Source organism: Salmo salar, chromosome ssa11, assembly GCF_905237065.1.
Source record: "Salmo salar chromosome ssa11, Ssal_v3.1, whole genome shotgun sequence".
In the NCBI taxonomy this organism is placed as follows: Eukaryota; Metazoa; Chordata; class Actinopteri; order Salmoniformes; family Salmonidae; genus Salmo; species Salmo salar.
This window is the reverse complement of record NC_059452.1, coordinates 47,331,046-47,356,340: the sequence shown is the minus strand read 5'-3', so window position 1 is coordinate 47,356,340 and position 25,295 is coordinate 47,331,046. Positions and strand designations below refer to the sequence as shown.

The 25,295-nt window shown below is 35.2% G+C and overlaps 1 protein-coding gene across 2 annotated transcripts in view; it reads right to left on the bottom strand.

The window, feature by feature from the left end:
• Nucleotides 1-339: 339 nt before the first annotated feature.
• The window catches only part of LOC106562852 (gamma-secretase subunit Aph-1b), a 72,761-nt gene continuing 47,805 nt past the window's right edge, over nucleotides 340-25,295 (bottom strand). For both annotated transcript variants that reach the window (XM_045689682.1, XM_045689683.1), the window contains 4 exons: nucleotides 6,545-6,618; nucleotides 5,846-5,968; nucleotides 3,735-3,862; nucleotides 340-3,309 (listed from right to left, as the gene is read on the bottom strand). In XM_045689682.1, the coding sequence (XP_045545638.1) occupies nucleotides 3,142-3,309; nucleotides 3,735-3,862; nucleotides 5,846-5,968; nucleotides 6,545-6,618 (493 nt within the window). In that variant the 3' untranslated portion in view covers nucleotides 340-3,141. The remainder of the gene's footprint in view (nucleotides 3,310-3,734; nucleotides 3,863-5,845; nucleotides 5,969-6,544; nucleotides 6,619-25,295) is intronic.

Sequence of the window (25,295 nt, the reverse complement as noted above, 5' to 3'; positions counted from 1 at the left end):
ATGAACCTGACTCTACAATGGTGAGCGTAGAGTTCACTCAGGTTGGTTATGATGAACCTGACTCTACAATGGTGAGAGTAGAGTTCACTCAGATGGTTATAGGACCTTGGCCCAACACAAGACCCAACTCCAGCAGAAGTTAAAGGACCTCATCAGCCCAACACAAGACCCAACTCCAGCAGAAGTTAAAGGACCTCATCAGCCCAACACAAGACCCAACTCCATCAGAAGTTAAAGGACCTCATCAGCCCAACACAAGACCCAACTCCAGCAGAAGTTAAAGGACCTCATCAGCCCAACACAAGACCCAACTCCATCAGAAGTTAAAGGACCTCACACTTTTGTTTAACCGTTTTATTTTCCTATGTACAATGGAACCTAGAAGATGTAACATCATAGAAGGTTAAATAGTCATTTAGAAACAATATTATATACACATTTCAAAAAAATCAGAGGGAACAGTTTGTCATCACCTATGTACATACAGATTGTTGTGCTCTTGATGGCATGGTAGAATTAACTTGACAATGGAGAATGAAGTGCTACTACTTTTAACTTTATATCAATACAGAAGCATGGGGAAATAACAGGGTGCACGCAGGCACACGTCAAAACAGGAACATACAGCTCATTTGCATATCAGTGACCTTCAACCCTGAGAGGCTGATACTATTGGCTGGGAGTTCTCGACTATTATGTTAAAGCTGTACAGCTCCATACACGACACAGGTCAGAGAAAAACATTAAAAACCATGACAAGTGAGGTGACTAAGTTAATTTTGACACTAAATTATTTCAGCCTAGTCTAAACTAACTTCCGTTGAGCTCTCTATAGGAGTTGGTTTCCACAGGTCTTACTCACTGCCTAGAAAAATCAGCTAATTCATCAACAACAACGTGGTACATGTATATATTCAATCATTTGTTCCTCAAGGGCATGTCCTCTTTTAAAAGGGAGAATCCGCATTTTCCAATTTTCACTTAGTCATCAGTTTGCATTGATGTCAATGGGAATATTTAACTAAAATGGAAGTCAGGACTAAAAAGGGTGCTACAGTTTGGGTCGGTTTACTCAGACAAAAGGTTAAGCCACTTCTAAAAAGCATTCTCAGTTGAGAATTTTTTTAGTTAAAAGTGCTTTTCAGTCCAGGAATAAGTTTCATCTGGGTCTGGGAAACCTCCCCCTGTACGTCCAACCCATAAAACCCGTCCTAAAGCCAAATAGTTCAGACCAACCCTTGAGGTCAGTGTGATGATTATAAAAACAAAACATTTAGCTGAAGCAAAGCTTAGCAGCACTAATCAGTATGTAAAGCACATCATTCATATAAAAACAGTATTATCATCATCAGGTCAATATTTATATTCATCAGGTTTAGGCCAAATATATTCATCTGGACTATCAAAACAAACACACCACATTTTACATATTTTCAGTTTGAATCAGAACTTCCTTTTGAAACAGCTCATGACTTTATTTATCCTAACCCAATGTTATCCTAATATGCTGCTTCCGTTCTCCAAAGGGATTTGCTTTTGTTTGGTAATTTAGTGAAAAGTAAGTTGTTGATATGCAAACACTGTTGTACCAACCTTTCTAAAACAGGAGAACAATACAGCTGCCTGCCAGACTGTCAACTAACACAGCAGGAGACAGAAACATGAACGTGATAAAAAAACATCACAGGTCTGATATAGATTAAACACTAAAGGTCCATTTACAAAGACAATCCAGGGCCGTATATTTATAAAGCATCTCATAGTAGACCTGCGATCTACAGTGGGATCAGTTTTGCCTTTCAGATCAGAACCATGGACATGGGGGGGGGAAGAAATCGATCTGATCCTAGATTATAATGAATAAGATTACATGGACATGGGGGAGATCTGATCCTAGATTATAATGAATAACATTACATGGACATGGGGGGAGATCTGATCCTAGATTATAATGAATAAGATTACATGGACATGGGGGGGGTCTGATCCTAGATTATAATGAATAAGATTACATGGACATGGGGGGGTCTGATCCTAGATTATAATAAAATTACATGGACATGGGGGGGATCTGATCCTAGATTATAATGAATAAGAGTACATGGACATGGGGGGGTCTGATCCTAGATTATAATGAATAAGATTACATGGACATGGGGGGGATCTGATCCTAGATTATAATGAATAAGAGTACATGGACATGGGGGGGGGTCTGATCCTAGATTATAATGAATAAGATTACATGGACATGGGGGGGGTCTGATCCTAGATTATAATGAATAAGAGTACATGGACATGGGGGGGTCTGATCCTAGATTATAATGAATAAGATTACATGGACATGGGGGGGGGTCTGATCCTAGATTATAATGAATAAGAGTACATGGACATGGGGGGGGATCTGATCCTAGATTATAATGAATAAGAGTACATGGACATGGGGGGGGGTCTGATCCTAGATTATAATGAATAAGATTACATGGACATGGGGTGGGATCTGATCCTAGATTATAATGAATAAGATTACATGGACATGGGGGGGGGGTCTGATCCTAGATTATAATGAATAAGATTACATGGACATGGGGGGGTCTGATCCTAGATCAGCGCTTCTACTCAGATGCTTTATGAATACAGGGCCAAAACACTAGCTACCTCATCATTACTGTAGAAGGCACAGATCCAGAGAGAAAGAGAGACCCATCTGGTGTCAAATAGGTACCATCTCATTAAGGAACTACATACCCTACATTTTAAAACTACACACTGATAAAATGTGTTTGTCACCATCCCCCCCAGTTGTAAACAGTTTATCAACCATTCCGTGCAGTGTCAGCCAGGGATGAAGTGGTAACAAAAGGATCCTCTAGGTTATTCTATTACTAATGCACTGTAATACATCTGGAAATGCTGCTCACAAAATAAAAAGGTGTTTAAACAATATTTACTCTGTGGACTAAATCCCTGGAGCCTATTTCCAGTCCCCAGCACCACTGAAACAATGATACACAGAACACATAGGGGGGAGGGGAGAGACATATCATTGACCCAGTTTATCTTTAATTTATTTATTTGTTTGTGTGGTGTGTGTCCTGTAGGATAGCGTCCCCATACAGTGTGTGTGTCTTTAGTGGTGTTCTGTTATCTGGGCCGGTGGTTGGCCAACAGGAAGTCCTTGTCTTTGCAGGTAAGGCAGAGTTTAAGGTTCCGGAGAGATCCCCCGGCGCAGAAGAACGCCCAGAGACCCACGAGGAACACGATGATATAGGTGGGAACCAGGCTGCCCACGTACTGAGGGTTCTGGAATGTCTAGGAGAGAAATAACAAAGACTGATGAGTTATGGATCTCTGGGGGAAATTCATACAGAAGGTTCTGGTTCAGGAACCTCTGGGAGAAAAAATACTGAGGGTTCTAGAACGTCTGGGGAGAGACATGACAACAAAGGCTGAGTTAAGGACCTTTGGGGACATGTTTTGTCCCATTTGAAGTGCTGCGGTGAAGAACAGGAATCAGTGGAGGAGCCTTTGTGACATTATGTCCCAATGGGGATGAAGACGTTACTGAGTAAGTAAAAGTACTAGGCTGTTGTCCTGTAAGACTACTGCCAACACACATTTACTTCTGAGTATTTATTCATCAACCCATCAGTCAAGTCCACCTACTGCATGAACACATTGATCTACTGTATCTGTCTATCCATCCAGCCATCCTTTCTGTCTCTTTTCTGACTTACCAGACAGGAGACGAGGAGGTGGCTGATGACGACCACAGCCAGAGACCACCAGTGTTGTTTCTCACAGGAATCAAAGAACACCACCCCCCAGAACATGTGGAGCAGGATGATGGCCATGGTCATGAAGGCTATAGAGGAGACAGAGACAGAGTTAGCCTCAGGACGATGGCCATGGTCATGAAGGCTATAGGGGAGACAGAGACAGAGTAAGCCTCAGGATGATGGCCATGGTCATGAAGGCTATAGGGGAGACAGAGACAGAGTTAGCCTCAGGACGATGGTCATGAAGGCTATAGGGGAGACAGAGACAGAGTAAGCCTCAGGACGATGGCCATGGTCATGAAGGCTATAGGGGAGACAGAGACAGAGTAAGCCTCAGGACGATGGCCATGGAGGCTATAGGGGAGACAGAGACAGAGTAAGCCTCAGGATGATGGCCATGGTCATGAAGGCTATAGGGGAGACAGAGACAGAGTTAGCCTCAGGACGATGGTCATGAAGGCTATAGGGGAGACAGAGACAGAGTAAGCCTCAGGATGATGGCCATGGTCATGAAGGCTATAGGGGAGACAGAGACAGAGTAAGCCTCAGGACGATGGCCATGGTCATGAAGGCTATAGGGGAGACAGAGACAGAGTTAGCCTCAGGACGATGGTCATGAAGGCTTTAGAGGAGACAGAGACAGAGTTAGCCTCAGGACGATGGTCATGGTCATGAAGGCTTTAGAGGAGACAGAGACAGAGTTAGCCTCAGGATGATGGCCATGGTCATGAAGGCTATAGGGGAGACAGAGACAGAGTTAGCTTCAGGATGATGGCCATGAAGGCTATAGGGGAGACAGAGTTAGCCTCAGGACAATCAGAAAAATGACAACTAGGCCTCCCTGGTGGTGCAAGTGTCTAACACAGAACCCAAACCGGCTGCGCGCGTGCGCCATCATGCATAAATGTATTTTGTCCCCCCACACCAAACGCGATCATGACACGCAGGTTAAAATATCAAAACAAACTCTGAACCAATTAATTTGGGGACAGGTCGAAAAGCATTAAACATTTATGGCAATTTAGCTAGCTAGCTAATTTGTTCTACTTAGCTAGCTTGCTGTTGCTAGCTAATTTATCCTGGGATATAAACATTGAGTTGTTATTTTACCTGAAATGCACAAGGTCCTCTACTCCGATAATCCACACATAAAACAGTCAACCGAATCGTTTCTAGTCATCTCTCCTCCTTCCAGGCTTTTTCTTCTCTGGACGTTATTTTGCGAATTGACACTTTCATAAATTAGGTGCATTACCGCCACCGACCTCGTTCGTCTTTCAGTCACCCACGTGGGTATAACCAATGAGGAGATGGAACTTGGGTACCTGCTTCTATAAACCAATGTGGAGATGGGAGAGGCAGGACTTGCAGCGCGAACTGCGTCAGAAATAGAAAGGACTTCTATTTTAGCCCTTGGCAACGCAGACGCTCGTTGGGGTGCGCGAGCAGTGTGGGTGCAATAATTGAATAATCTAGATTTCTATACTTATTTTGCAACGCGCGCACACGCGATGCAAGCGGTGTAGTCAGGGTATTTGGCACTGCATTGCAGTGCTTGAGGTGTCACTACAGACCCGAGTTTGATCCCAGGCTGTGTCACAACCGGCCATGACCGGGAGTCCCATAGGGCAGCGCACAATTGGCCCAGCGTCGTCCGGGTTATGGGAGGGTTTGGCCGGGGGGGGCTTTACTTGGCTCATCGCGCTCTAGCGACTTCTTGTGGCGTGCCGGGCGCCTGCAGGCTGACTTCGGTCGTCAGTTGAACTGCGTTTCCTCCGACACATTGGAGCGGCTGGCTTCCGGGTTAAGTGGGCGTGTATTAAGAAGCACGGTTTGGTGGGTCATGTTTCGGAGGACACATGTCTCGACATTCGCCTCTCCCGAGCCCGTTGGGGAGTTGCAGCAATGAGGCAAGATCAAAATTGGATCTCACGAAATTGGGGAGAAAAAGGGGGTAAAATACAAAAATAAATGACTACTTTCAGGAAAGTTAGTGAAATAAAACATGTCTTCCCGTGTGGTTTCAGATTATTAAGTACATTTTAAAACATGGGAGACTCATACAGTACCTGAGGACAGGAAGTAGTGTTGGGAGTCTCCATGGATACCAATGGTGCCGGGGCCAACAGAATCGGCCAGGATATTGACCATTGAGAACGCTCCACTCATGAAGCCGAACCCCAGTCCAGACACTGGGGGGGAAAAAAACAGAGAGACACTATCAGACACTGGGGGGAAAAAAAACCAGAGAGACACTATCAGACACTGGGGGGAAAAAAAACCAGAGAGACACTATCAGACACTGGGGGGAAAAAAAACCAGAGAGACACTACCAGACACTGGGGGGGAAAAAAACCAGAGAGACACTACCAGACACTGGGGGGAAAAAAACCAGAGAGACACTATCAGACACTGGGGGAAAAAAAACAGAGAGACACTATCAGACACTGGGGGGAAAAACCAGAGAGACACTATCAGACACTAGGGAAAACCAGACAACAGGGAAAGATGTAAGGGCACTCTATGGTCTAAAATAACAGCTATGTGGGTTTTATTGTAATGTAATATGAACCATGATAACTAACTTCTACCACAGAGAGAAAGGCAAGGGCCTACATAACTCTGCCTCAAAGCTAATATCCCCCATCTGCTTCCATTCATAATCTCTAATATCTTCCATCTGCTTCCATTCATAATCTCTAATATCTTCCCTATGCTTCTATTCATAATGTTATGCACAAGGTAATTTTCTGTCTTCCTCCACATACCATAGGCTAGTTGCCGTATGGAGATCGGCATCGTTTCCTCTGCACTCAACATGAGCAAGCCTTCGTTTGCCTTCCTGTAAAACAAAGAAATAGCACAACAATCAAACTACAGTATCAAATATAGTAGCACCAAACCCACCCTTAATTATACTACAGTTTCGACGTTTCTTTAACATCTAAAGACAAAGAAAACAGTCAAACAATCATCAAATCCCAGTGTCCATCCACTATCATTATGTGTCCAAGTTTCTCTTACAACAAAATCTATGAATCTGTCAGCTACTGGAATATACAGCGCCTTCAGAAAGTATTCATACCCCTTGACTTATTCCACATTTTGTTGTGTTACAGCCTGAATTCATAATTGATTAAAAAAAAAAAAAAATTGATTCTCACCCATCTACACACAATACCCCAAAATAACAAAATGAAAAAGATGTTTCTAGATATATTTGCAAATGTATAGAAAATTAAAATACAGAAATATCTCATTTACATAAGTATTCAAACCCCTGAGTGAATACTTTGTAGAAGCACCGTTGGCAGTGATTTACAGCTGTGAGTGTTTCTGGGTAAGTCTCTAAGAGCTTTACGCACCTGTGCCCATTATTATTTTCAAAATGCTTCCAAGCTCTGTCAGATTGGTTGCTGATCATTGCTACATAACCACTCATTTTCAGGTCTTTTAAGGTCATAGATTTTCAAAGTGGACTTAAGTCAAAACTGTAACTTGGCCATTCAGGAACATTCACCGTCTTCTTGATAAGCAACTCCAGTGTAGATTTGGCCTTGTGTTTTAGGTTATTGTCCTGCTGAAAGGTGAATTCATCTCCCAGTGTCTGGTGGAAAGCAGACTGAACCAGGTTTTCCTCTAGGATTTTGCCTGTGCTTAGTGCCATTCCATTTCTTTTTTACCCTGAAAAACTCCAGTCCTTAACAATTACAAGCCATACCCATAACATGATGCAGCCACCACTATGCTTGAAAACATGGAGAGTGGTACTCAGTAATGTGTTGTATTTGCCCCAAACATAACACTTTGTTTTCAGGACAAAAAGTTGAGCGTTTTGCCACATTTTTTTGCAGTATTACTTTAGTGCCTTATTGCAAACAGGATGCATGTTTTGGAATATTTATTATTCTGTACAGGCTTCCTTCTTTTCACTCTGTCAATTAGGTTAGTATTGTGGAGTAACTACAATGTTGTTGATCCATCCTCAGTTCTCCTATCACAGGCATTAAACTAACTGTTTTAAAGTCACCATTGGCCTCATGGTGAAATCCCTGAGCAGTTTCCTTCCTCTCTGGCAACTGAGTTAGGAAGGACACCTGTATCTTTGTAGTGACTGGGTGCACATCCAAAGTGTAATTAAGAACTTCACAATGCTCGAAGGGATATTCAATGTCTGTTTGTTTTTTTACCCATCTACTAATTGGTGCCCTTTGTGAGGGTTTGGAAAACCTCCCTGGTCTTTGTGGTTGAATCTGTGTTTGAAATTCACTGCTCAACTGAGGGACCTTACAGATAATCGTATGTGTGGGGTAGAGAGATGAGGTATTCATTGAAAAATCTTCTTAAACACTATTATTGCACACAGAGTGAGTCCATGCAACTTATTTAAACCCATTGTTACTCCTGAATGGCTTGTCATAAAGGGGTTGAAAACTTATTGAATCAAGACATTTTAGCTTTGCATTTTTTTTATTAATTTGTAAAAAAATAAATAATTGAAAAACATAATTCCATTTTGAAATGAGGTATTGTGTGTAGGCCTGTGACATGGGTAACGTAGAGATGCGGTCTTAAGGGCAGATATTCAGAAGGATGCAGAAGGTTCTGGTGCAAAGGTGTGATAGCCAGCAATTCATATTTACAACACAAACAGGTAGACAATAGACTTCTCAAACTAAATAAACTGGCTTACCCTGTAGCTTCCATAGCTCTTATAGGTAGAGGGTGGATCTGGCTCAAGCAGCCTCCCCAATCTACCCAGAAACCCCAAAACTGGCGCTTATATGCTCTAGCCCCTCACTGGGCCATACCCATGTCCAATGACAAGTAAGCACATAACTGGTAAACAAAATGTAAATCTACCCAATTACTACATTCCGTCTAAAACAGACATGACCACTTCCATGTAAACTTTAAAAATTGGGCACACGTTAAACATCAATCATGAATTCTTACATGAACGAATGACAGCAACCCAGTAAACATATAGTGGTGCGAGCTCGCCTTTGTATTCCTGCTTCACAAATCAAATGACAGACAAGACAGGACACACGGAGCTCCGACACAACGTGGGAAGTCTGAATAAAGGCAAGCATTAACAGAATGAAACAAACACAGAGTCTCTAACTCGTGAGTGTTACGATGATTCTGTGGACCGAAACAACGTTTCACTCTGGCCGGCTAGAGACAGGAAAATAACCACCTTTATGTGTGGAAACGATTTTCCCAAAATACCTTTCAAACCTTTTCTTACCGAACTGGGCATGACAGATAAACAGTAGTTTACTGCTAACACAGGAGCTATAGAATAATATAGTGCTGCAGTATAATGCTAACTGCTAACACAGGAGCTATAGAAGAATATAGTGCTGCAGTATAATGCTAACACAGGAGCTATAGCATTATACTGCAGCACTATATTATTCTATAGCTCCTGTGTTAGCAGTTAGAATAATATAATGCTGCAGTATAATGCTAACTGCTAACACAGGAGCTATAGAATAATATAGTGCTGCAGTATAATGCTAACTGCTAACACCGGAGCTATAGAATAATATAGCCGTGCGGTATAATGCTAACTGCTAACACAGGAGCTATAGAATAATATAGCCGTGCAGTATAATGCTAACTGCTAACACAGGAGCTATAGAACAATATAGCCGTGCAGTATAATGCTAACTGCTAACACAGGAGCTATAGAATAATATAGCCGTGCAGTATAATGCTAACTGCTAACACAGGAGCTATAGAATAATATAGTGCTGCAGTATAATGCTAACTGCTAACACAGGAGCTATAGAATAATATAGTGCTGAAGTATACACTATAACATTACTAAGAGATATTACATGATACAGACTCACCTATTATACACTATAACATTACTAAGAGATATTACATGATACAGACACACCTATTATACACTATAACATTACTAAGAGACAGGACATGATACAGACTCACCTATTATACACTATAACATTACTAAGAGATATTACATGATACAGACTCACCTATTATACACTATAACATTACTAAGAGACAGGACATGATACAGACTCACCTATTATACACTATAACATTACTAAGAGATATTACATGATACAGACTCACCTATTATACACTATAACATTACTAAGAGACAGGACACGATACAGACTCACCTATTATACACTATAACATTACTAAGAGACAGGACATGATACAGACTCACCTATTATACACTATAACATTACTAAGAGATATTACATGATACAGAATCACCTATTATACACTATAACATTACTAAGAGATATTACATGATACAGACTCACCTATTATACACTATAACATTACTAAGAGACAGGACATGATACAGACTCACCTATTATACACTATAACATTACTAAGAGACAGGACATGATACAGACTCACCTATTATACACTATAACATCACTAAGAGACAGGACATGATGAAGACACACCTATTACACTATAACATTACTAAGAGATATTACATGATACAGACTCACCTATTATACACTATAACATTACTAAGAGATATTACATGATACAGACTCACCTATTATACACTATAACATTACTAAGAGATATTACATGATACAGACTCACCTATTATACACTATAACATTACTAAGAGACAGGACATGATACAGACTCACCTATTATACACTATAACATTACTAAGAGACAGGACATGATACAGACTCACCTATTATACACTATAACATTACTAAGAGACAGGATATGATACAGACTCACCTATTATACACTATAACATTACTAAGAGATATTACATGATTCAGACTCACCTATTATACACTATAACATTACTAAGAGACAGGACATGATACAGACACACCTATTACACTATAACATTACTAAGAGATATTACATGATACAGACTCACCTATTATACACTATAACATAACTAAGAGATATTACATGATACAGACACACCTATTACACTAACATTACTAAGAGATATTACATGATACAGACTCACCTATTATACACTATAACATTACTAAGAGACAGGAATGATACAGACTCACCTATTATACACTATAACATTACTAAGAGATATTACATGATACAGACTCACCTATTATACACTATAACATTACTAAGAGATATTACATGAAACAGACTCACCTATTATACACTATAACATTACTAAGAGATATTACATGATACAGACTCACCTATTATACACTATAACATTACTAAGAGATATTACATGATACAGACTCACCTATTATACACTATAACATTACTAAGAGATATTACATGAAACAGACTCACCTATTATACACTATAACATAACTAATAGATATTACATGATACAGACACACCTATTATACACTATAACATTACTAAGAGATATTACATGATACAGACTCACCTATTATACACTATAACATTACTAAGAGACAGGACATGATACAGACTCACCTATTATACACTATAACATTACTAAGAGATATTACATGATACAGACTCAGCTATTATACACTATAACATTACTAAGAGACAGGACACGATACAGACTCACCTATTATACAATATAACATTACTAAGAGACAGGACATGATACAGACTCACCTATTATACACTATAACATTACTAAGAGATATTACATGATACAGACTCACCTATTATACACTATAACATTACTAAGAGACAGGACATGATACAGACTCACCTATTATACACTATAACATTACTAAGAGACAGGACATGATACAGACTCACCTATTATACACTATAACATTACTAAGAGACAGGACATGATACAGACTCACCTATTATACACTATAACATTACTAAGAGATATTACATGATTCAGACTCACCTATTATACACTATAACATTACTAAGAGACAGGACATGATACAGACACACCTATTACACTATAACATTACTAAGAGATATTACATGATACAGACTCACCTATTATACACTATAACATTACTAAGAGATATTACATGATACAGACTCACCTATTATACACTATAACATTACTAAGAGACAGGACATGATACAGACTCACCTATTATACACTATAACATTACTAAGAGATATTACATGATTCAGACTCACCTATTATACACTATAACATTACTAAGAGACAGGACATGATACAGACACACCTATTATACACTATAACATTACTAAGAGATATTACATGATACAGACTCACCTATTATACACTATAACATAACTAAGAGATATTACATGATACAGACACACCTATTACACTAACATTACTAAGAGATATTACATGATACAGACTCACCTATTATACACTATAACATTACTAAGAGACAGGACATGATACAGACTCACCTATTATACACTATAACATTACTAAGAGATATTACATGATACAGAATCACCTATTATACACTATAACATTACTAAGAGATATTACATGATACAGACTCACCTATTATACACTATAACATTACTAAGAGACAGGACATGATACAGACTCACCTATTATACACTATAACATTACTAAGAGACAGGACATGATACAGACTCACCTATTATACACTATAACATTACTAAGAGACAGGACATGATACAGACTCACCTATTATACACTATAACATTACTAAGAGATATTACAGGATACAGACTCACCTATTATACACTATAACATTACTAAGAGACAGGACATGATACAGACTCACCTATTATACACTATAACATTACTAAGAGATATTACATGATTCAGACTCACCTATTATACACTATAACATTACTAAGAGACAGGACATGATACAGACACACCTATTACACTATAACATTACTAAGAGATATTACATGATACAGACTCACCTATTATACACTATAACATAACTAAGAGATATTACATGATACAGACACACCTATTACACTAACATTACTAAGAGATATTACATGATACAGACTCACCTATTATACACTATAACATTACTAAGAGATATTACATGAAACAGACTCACCTATTATACACTATAACATTACTAAGAGATATTACATGATACAGACTCACCTATTATACACTATAACATTACTAAGAGATATTACATGAAACAGACTCACCTATTATACACTATAACATAACTAATAGATATTACATGATACAGCCACACCTATTATACACTATAACATTACTAAGAGACAGGACATGATACAGACTCACCTATTATACACTATAACATTACTAAGAGACAGGACATGATACAGAATCACCTATTGTACACTAACATTACTAAGAGACAGGACATGATACAGACTCACCTATTATACACTATAACATTACTAAGAGACAGGACATGATACAGACTCACCTATTACACTATAACATTACTAAGAGACAGGACATGATACAGACTCACCTATTATACACTATAACATTACTAAGAGACAGGACATGATACAGACTCACCTATTATACACTATAACATTAATAAGAGATATTACATGATTCAGACTCACCTATTATACACTATAACATTACTAAGAGACAGGACATGATGAAGACACACCTATTACACTATAACATTACTAAGAGATATTACATGATACAGACTCACCTATTATACACTATAACATTACTAAGAGACAGGACATGATACAGACTCACCTATTATACACTATAACATTACTAAGAGACAGGACATGATACAGACTCACCTATTATACACTATAACATTACTAAGAGACAGGACATGATACAGACTCACCTATTATACACTATAACATTACTAAGAGACAGGATATGATACAGACTCACCTATTATACACTATAACATTACTAAGAGATATTACATGATTCAGACTCACCTATTATACACTATAACATTACTAAGAGACAGGACATGATACAGACACACCTATTACACTATAACATTACTAAGAGATATTACATGATACAGACTCACCTATTATACACTAACATAACTAAGAGATATTACATGATACAGACACACCTATTACACTAACATTACTAAGAGATATTACATGATACAGACTCACCTATTATACACTATAACATTACTAAGAGATATTACATGATACAGACACACCTATTATACACTATAACATTACTAAGAGACAGGACATGATACAGACTCACCTATTATACACTATAACATTACTAAGAGATATTACATGATACAGACTCACCTATTATACACTGTAACATTACTAAGAGACAGGACATGATACAGACTCACCTATTATACACTATAACATTACTAAGAGATATTACATGATACAGACTCACCTATTATACACTATAACATTACTAAGAGACAGGACACGATACAGACTCACCTATTATACACTATAACATTACTAAGAGACAGGACATGATACAGACTCACCTATTATACACTATAACATTACTAAGAGATATTACATGATACAGACTCACCTATTATACACTATAACATTACTAAGAGATATTACATGATACAGACTCACCTATTATACACTATAACATTACTAAGAGACAGGACATGATACAGACTCACCTATTATACACTATAACATTACTAAGAGACAGGACATGATACAGACTCACCTATTATACACTATAACATCACTAAGAGACAGGACATGATGAAGACACACCTATTACACTATAACATTACTAAGAGATATTACATGATACAGACTCACCTATTATACACTATAACATTACTAAGAGATATTACATGATACAGACTCACCTATTATACACTATAACATTACTAAGAGATATTACATGATACAGACTCACCTATTATACACTATAACATTACTAAGAGACAGGACATGATACAGACTCACCTATTATACACTATAACATTACTAAGAGACAGGACATGATACAGACTCACCTATTATACACTATAACATTACTAAGAGACAGGATATGATACAGACTCACCTATTATACACTATAACATTACTAAGAGATATTACATGATTCAGACTCACCTATTATACACTATAACATTACTAAGAGACAGGACATGATACAGACACACCTATTACACTATAACATAACTAAGAGATATTACATGATACAGACACACCTATTACACTAACATTACTAAGAGATATTACATGATACAGACTCACCTATTATACACTATAACATTACTAAGAGACAGGAATGATACAGACTCACCTATTATACACTATAACATTACTAAGAGATATTACATGATACAGACTCACCTATTATACACTATAACATTACTAAGAGATATTACATGAAACAGACTCACCTATTATACACTATAACATTACTAAGAGATATTACATGATACAGACTCACCTATTATACACTATAACATTACTAAGAGATATTACATGATACAGACTCACCTATTATACACTATAACATAACTAATAGATATTACATGATACAGACACACCTATTATACACTATAACATTACTAAGAGATATTACATGATACAGACTCACCTATTATACACTATAACATTACTAAGAGACAGGACATGATACAGACTCACCTATTATACACTATAACATTACTAAGAGATATTACATGATACAGACTCACCTATTATACACTATAACATTACTAAGAGACAGGACATGATACAGACTCACCTATTATACAATATAACATTACTAAGAGACAGGACATGATACAGACTCACCTATTATACACTATAACATTACTAAGAGATATTACATGATACAGACTCACCTATTATACACTATAACATTACTAAGAGATATTACATGATACAGACTCACCTATTATACACTATAACATTACTAAGAGACAGGACATGATACAGACTCACCTATTATACACTATAACATTACTAAGAGACAGGACATGATACAGACTCACCTATTATACACTATAACATTACTAAGAGACAGGACATGATACAGACTCACCTATTATAAACTATAACATTACTAAGAGATATTACATGATACAGACACACCTATTATACACTATAACATTACTAAGAGATATTACATGATACAGACACACCTATTATACACTATAACATTACTAAGAGATATTACATGATACAGACTCACCTATTATACACTATAACATTACTAAGAGACAGGACATGATACAGACTCACCTATTATACACTATAACATTACTAAGAGATATTACATGATACAGACTCACCTATTATACACTATAACATTACTAAGAGAAAGGACATGATACAGACTCACATATTATACACTATAACATTACTAAGAGATATTACATGATACAGACTCACCTATTATACACTATAACATTACTAAGAGACAGGAATGATACAGACTCACCTATTATACACTATAACATTACTAAGAGATATTACATGATACAGACTCACCTATTATACACTATAACATTACTAAGAGATATTACATGAAACAGACTCACCTATTATACACTATAACATTACTAAGAGATATTACATGATACAGACTCACCTATTATACACTATAACATTACTAAGAGATATTACATGATACAGACTCACCTATTATACACTATAACATTACTAAGAGATATTACATGAAACAGACTCACCTATTATACACTATAACATAACTAAGAGATATTACATGATACAGCCACACCTATTATACACTATAACATTACTAAGAGACAGGACATGATACAGACTCACCTATTATACACTATAACATTACTAAGAGACAGGACATGATACAGACTCACCTATTATACACTATAACATTAATAAGAGATATTACATGATTCAGACTCACCTATTATACACTATAACATTACTAAGAGACAGGACATGATGAAGACACACCTATATACACTATAACATTACTAAGAGATATTACATGATACAGACTCACCTATTATACACTATAACATTACTAAGAGACAGGACATGATACAGACTCACCTATTATACACTATAACATTACTAAGAGACAGGACATGATACAGACTCACCTATTATACACTATAACATTACTAAGAGACAGGACATGATACAGACTCACCTATTATACACTATAACATTACTAAGAGACAGGACATGATACAGACTCACCTATTATACACTATAACATTACTAAGAGATATTACATGATTCAGACTCACCTATTATACACTATAACATTACTAAGAGACAGGACATGATACAGACACACCTATATACACTATAACATTACTAAGAGATATTACATGATACAGACTCACCTATTATACACTATAACATTACTAAGAGATATTACAGGATACAGACTCACCTATTATACACTATAACATTACTAAGAGACAGGACATGATACAGACTCACCTATTATACACTATAACATTACTAAGAGATATTACATGATACAGACTCACCTATTATACACTATAACATTACTAAGAGACAGGACATGATACAGACACACCTATTATACACTATAACATTACTAAGAGATATTACATGATACAGACTCACCTATTATACACTATAACATTACTAAGAGATATTACATGATACAGACACACCTATTATACACTATAACATAACTAAGAGATATTACATGATACAGACACACCTATTACACTAACATTACTAAGAGATATTACATGATACAGACTCACCTATTATACACTATAACATTACTAAGAGACAGGACATGATACAGACTCACCTATTATACACTATAACATTACTAAGAGACATTACATGATACAGACTCACCTATTATACACTATAACATTACTAAGAGATATTACATGATACAGACTCACCTATTATACACTATAACATTACTAAGAGACAGGACATGATACAGACTCACCTATTATACACTATAACATTACTAAGAGATATTACAGGATACAGACTCACCTATTATACACTATAACATTACTAAGAGACAGGACATGATACAGACATACCTATTATACACTATAACATTACTAAGAGAAAGGACATGATACAGACACACCTATTATACACTATAACATTACTAAGAGATATTACATGATACAGACTCACCTATTATACACTATAACATAACTAAGAGATATTACATGATACAGACACACCTATTATACACTATAACATTACTAAGAGATATTACATGATACAGACTCACCTATTATACACTATAACATTACTAAGAGATATTACATGATACAGACTCACCTATTATACACTATAACATTACTAAGAGATATTACATGAAACAGACTCACCTATTATACACTATAACATTACTAAGAGATATTACATGATACAGCCACACCTATTATACACTATAACATTACTAAGAGACAGGACATGATACAGACTCACCTATTATACACTATAACATTACTAAGAGACAGGACATGATACAGACTCACCTATTATACACTATAACATTACTAAGAGACAGGACATGATACAGAATCACCTATTGTACACTAACATGACTAAGAGACAGGACATGATACAGACTCACCTATTATACACTATAACATTACTAAGAGACAGGACATGATACAGACTCACCTATTACACTATAACATTACTAAGAGACAGGACATGATACAGACTCACCTATTATACACTATAACATTACTAAGAGACAGGACATGATACAGACTCACCTATTATACACTATAACATTAATAAGAGATATTACATGATACAGACTCACCTATTATACACTATAACATTACTAAGAGACAGGACATGATGAAGACACACCTATATACACTATAACATTACTAAGAGATATTACATGATACAGACTCACCTATTATACACTATAACATTACTAAGAGACAGGACATGATACAGACTCACCTATTATACACTATAACATTACTAAGAGACAGGACATGATACAGACTCACCTATTATACACTATAACATTACTAAGAGACAGGACATGATACAGACTCACCTATTATACACTATAACATTACTAAGAGACAGGACATGATACAGACTCACCTATTATACACTATAACATTACTAAGAGATATTACATGATACAGACTCACCTATTATACACTATAACATTACTAAGAGACAGGACATGATACAGACACACCTATTACACTATAACATTACTAAGAGATATTACATGATACAGACTCACCTATTATACACTAACATAACTAAGAGATATTACATGATACAGACACACCTATTACACTAACATTACTAAGAGATATTACATGATACAGACTCACCTATTATACACTATAACATTACTAAGAGATATTACATGATACAGACACACCTATTATACACTATAACATTACTAAGAGATATTACATGAAACAGACTCACCTATTATACACTATAACATAACTAATAGATATTACATGATACAGCCACACCTATTATACACTATAACATTACTAAGAGACAGGACATGATACAGACTCACCTATTATACACTATAACATTACTAAGAGACAGGACATGATACAGACTCACCTATTATACACTATAACATTAATAAGAGATATTACATGATTCAGACTCACCTATTATACACTATAACATTACTAAGAGACAGGACATGATGAAGACACACCTATATACACTATAACATTACTAAGAGATATTACATGATACAGACTCACCTATTATACACTATAACATTACTAAGAGACAGGACATGATACAGACTCACCTATTATACACTATAACATTACTAAGAGACAGGACATGATACAGACTCACCTATTATACACTATAACATTACTAAGAGACAGGACATGATACAGACTCACCTATTATACACTATAACATTACTAAGAGACAGGACATGATACAGACTCACCTATTATACACTATAACATTACTAAGAGATATTACATGATTCAGACTCACCTATTATACACTATAACATTACTAAGAGACAGGACATGATACAGACACACCTATTACACTATAACATTACTAAGAGATATTACATGATACAGACTCACCTATTATACACTAACATAACTAAGAGATATTACATGATACAGACACACCTATTACACTAACATTACTAAGAGATATTACATGATACAGACTCACCTATTATACACTATAACATTACTAAGAGATATTACATGATACAGACTCACCTATTATACACTATAACATTACTAAGAGACAGGACATGATACAGACTCACCTATTATACACTATAACATTACTAAGAGATATTACATGATACAGACTCACCTATTATACACTGTAACATTACTAAGAGACAGGACATGATACAGACTCACCTATTATACACTATAACATTACTAAGAGATATTACATGATACAGACTCACCTATTATACACTATAACATTACTAAGAGACAGGACATGATACAGACTCACCTATTATACACTATAACATTACTAAGAGACAGGACATGATACAGACTCACCTATTATACACTATAACATTACTAAGAGATATTACATGATACAGAATCACCTATTATACACTATAACATTACTAAGAGATATTACATGATACAGACTCACCTATTATACACTATAACATTACTAAGAGACAGGACATGATACAGACTCACCTATTATACACAATAACATTACTAAGAGACAGGACATGATACAGACTCACCTATTATACACTATAACATCACTAAGAGACAGGACATGATGAAGACACACCTATTACACTATAACATTACTAAGAGATATTACATGATACAGACTCACCTATTATACACTATAACATTACTAAGAGATATTACATGATACAGACTCACCTATTATACACTATAACATTACTAAGAGATATTACATGATACAGACTCACCTATTATACACTATAACATTACTAAGAGACAGGACATGATACAGACTCACCTATTATACACTATAACATTACTAAGAGACAGGACATGATACAGACTCACCTATTATACACTATAACATTACTAAGAGACAGGACATGATACAGACTCACCTATTATACACTATAACATTACTAAGAGATATTACATGATTCAGACTCACCTATTATACACTATAACATTACTAAGAGACAGGACATGATACAGACACACCTATTATACACTATAACATTACTAAGAGATATTACATGATACAGACTCACCTATTATACACTATAACATAACTAAGAGATATTACATGATACAGACACACCTATTACACTAACATTACTAAGAGATATTACATGATACAGACTCACCTATTATACACTATAACATTACTAAGAGACAGGAATGATACAGACTCACCTATTATACACTATAACATTACTAAGAGATATTACATGATACAGACTCACCTATTATACACTATAACATTACTAAGAGATATTACATGAAACAGACTCACCTATTATACACTATAACATTACTAAGAGATATTACATGATACAGACTCACCTATTATACACTATAACATTACTAAGAGATATTACATGATACAGACTCACCTATTATACACTATAACATTACTAAGAGATATTACATGAAACAGACTCACCTATTATACACTATAACATAACTAATAGATATTACATGATACAGACACACCTATTATACACTATAACATTACTAAGAGATATTACATGATACAGACTCACCTATTATACACTATAACATTACTAAGAGACAGGACATGATACAGACTCACCTATTATACACTATAACATTACTAAGAGATATTACATGATACAGACTCACCTATTATACACTATAACATTACTAAGAGACAGGACACGATACAGACTCACCTATTATACAATATAACATTACTAAGAGACAGGACATGATACAGACTCACCTATTATACACTATAACATTACTAAGAGATATTACATGATACAGACTCACCTATTATACACTATAACATTACTAAGAGACAGGACATGATACAGACTCACCTATTATACACTATAACATTACTAAGAGACAGGACATGATACAGACTCACCTATTATACACTATAACATTACTAAGAGACAGGACATGATACAGACTCACCTATTATACACTATAACATTACTAAGAGACAGGACATGATACAGACTCACCTATTATACACTATAACATTACTAAGAGATATTACATGATACAGACTCACCTATTATACACTATAACATTACTAAGAGACAGGACATGATACAGACTCACCTATTATACACTATAACATTACTAAGAGATATTACATGATACAGACTCACCTATTATACACTATAACATTACTAAGAGACAGGACATGATACAGACACACCTATATACACTATAACATTACTAAGAGATATTACATGATACAGACTCACCTATTATACACTATAACATTACTAAGAGATATTACAGGATACAGACTCACCTATTATACACTATAACATTACTAAGAGACAGGACATGATACAGACTCACCTATTATACACTATAACATTACTAAGAGATATTACATGATACAGACTCACCTATTATACACTATAACATTACTAAGAGACAGGACATGATACAGACACACCTATTATACACTATAACATTACTAAGAGATATTACATGATACAGACTCACCTATTATACACTATAACATTACTAAGAGATATTACATGATACAGACACACCTATTATACACTATAACATTACTAAGAGATATTACATGATACAGACTCACCTATTATACACTATAACATTACTAAGAGACAGGAATGATAGACTCACCTATTATACACTATAACATTACTAAGAGACAGGACATGATACAGAATCACCTATTGTACACTAACATTACTAAGAGACAGGACATGATACAGACTCACCTATTATACACTATAACATTACTAAGAGACAGGACATGATACAGACTCACCTATTACACTATAACATTACTAAGAGACAGGACATGATACAGACTCACCTATTATACACTGTAACATTACTAAGAGATATTACATGATACAGACTCACCTATTATACACTATAACATTACTAAGAGATATTACATGATACAGACTCACCTATTATACACTATAACATTACTAAGAGACAGGACATGATACAGACTCACCTATTATACACTATAACATTACTAAGAGACAGGACATGATACAGACTCACCTATTATACACTATAACATTACTAAGAGACAGGACATGATACAGACTCACCTATTATACACTATAACATTACTAAGAGATATTACATGATACAGACTCACCTATTATACACTATAACATTACTAAGAGAAAGGACATGATACAGACTCACATATTATACACTATAACATTACTAAAAGATATTACATGATACAGACACACCTATTACACTAACATTACTAAGAGATATTACATGATACAGACTCACCTATTATACACTATAACATTACTAAGAGACATGACATGATACAGACTCACCTATTATACACTATAACATTACTAAGAGATATTACATGATACAGACTCACCTATTATACAATATAACATTACTAAGAGATATTACATGATACAGACTCACCTATTATACACTATAACATTACTAAGAGATATTACATGAAACAGACTCACCTATTATACACTATAACATAACTAAGAGATATTACATGATACAGACTCACCTATTATACACTATAACATTACTAAGAGACAGGACATGATACAGACTCACCTATTATACACTATAACATTACTAAGAGACAGGACATGATACAGACTCACCTATTATACACTATAACATTACTAAGAGACAGGACATGATACAGACTCACCTATTATACACTATAACATTACTAAGAGACAGGACATGATACAGACTCACCTATTATACACTATAACATTACTAAGAGATATTACATGATTCAGACTCACCTATTATACACTATAACATTACTAAGAGACAGGACATGATACAGACACACCTATTACACTATAACATTACTAAGAGATATTACATGATACAGACTCACCTATTATACACTATAACATAACTAAGAGATATTACATGATACAGACACACCTATTACACTAACATTACTAAGAGATATTACATGATACAGACTCACCTATTATACACTATAACATTACTAAGAGATATTATACATGAAACAGACTCACCTATTATACACTATAACATTACTAAGAGATATTACATGATACAGACACACCTATTATACACTATAACATTACTAAAAGATATTACATGATACAGACTCACCTATTATACACTATAACATTACTAAGAGATATTACATGATACAGACTCACCTATTATACACTATAACATTACTAAGAGATATTACATGAAACAGACTCACCTATTATACACTATAACATAACTAATAGATATTACATGATACAGCCACACCTATTATACACTATAACATTACTAAGAGACAGGACATGATACAGACTCACCTATTATACACTATAACATTACTAAGAGACAGGACATGATACAGAATCACCTATTGTACACTATAACATTACTAAGAGACAGGACATGATACAGACTCACCTATTATACACTATAACATTACTAAGAGACAGGACATGATACAGACTCACCTATTACACTATAACATTACTAAGAGACAGGACATGATACAGACTCACCTATTATAAACTATAACATTACTAAGAGATATTACATGATACAGACACACCTATTATACACTATAACATTACTAAGAGATATTACATGATACAGACACACCTATTATACACTATAACATTACTAAGAGATATTACATGATACAGACTCACCTATTATACACTATAACATTACTAAGAGATATTACATGATACAGACACACCTATTATACACTATAACATTACTAAGAGACAGGACATGATACAGACTCACCTATTATACACTATAACATTACTAAGAGATATTACATGATACAGACTCACCTATTATACACTATAACATTACTAAGAGAAAGGACATGATACAGACTCACATATTATACACTATAACATTACTAAAAGATATTACATGATACAGACACACCTATTATACACTATAACATTACTAAGAGACAGGACATGATACAGACTCACCTGTTATACACTATAACATTACAAAGAGACATGAATGATACAGACTCACCTATTATACACTATAACATTACTAAGAGATATTACATGATACAGACTCACCTATTATACAATATAACATTACTAAGAGATATTACATGATACAGACTCACCTATTATACACTATAACATTACTAAGAGACATGAATGATACAGACTCACCTATTATACACTATAACATTACTAAGAGATATTACATGATACAGACTCACCTATTATACAATATAACATTACTAAGAGATATTACATGATACAGACTCACCTATTATACACTATAACATTACTAAGAGATATTACATGAAACAGACTCACCTATTATACACTATAACATAACTAAGAGATATTACATGATACAGCCACACCTATTATACACTATAACATTACTAAGAGACAGGACATGATACAGACTCACCTATTATACACTATAACATTACTAAGAGACAGGACATGATACAGACTCACCTATT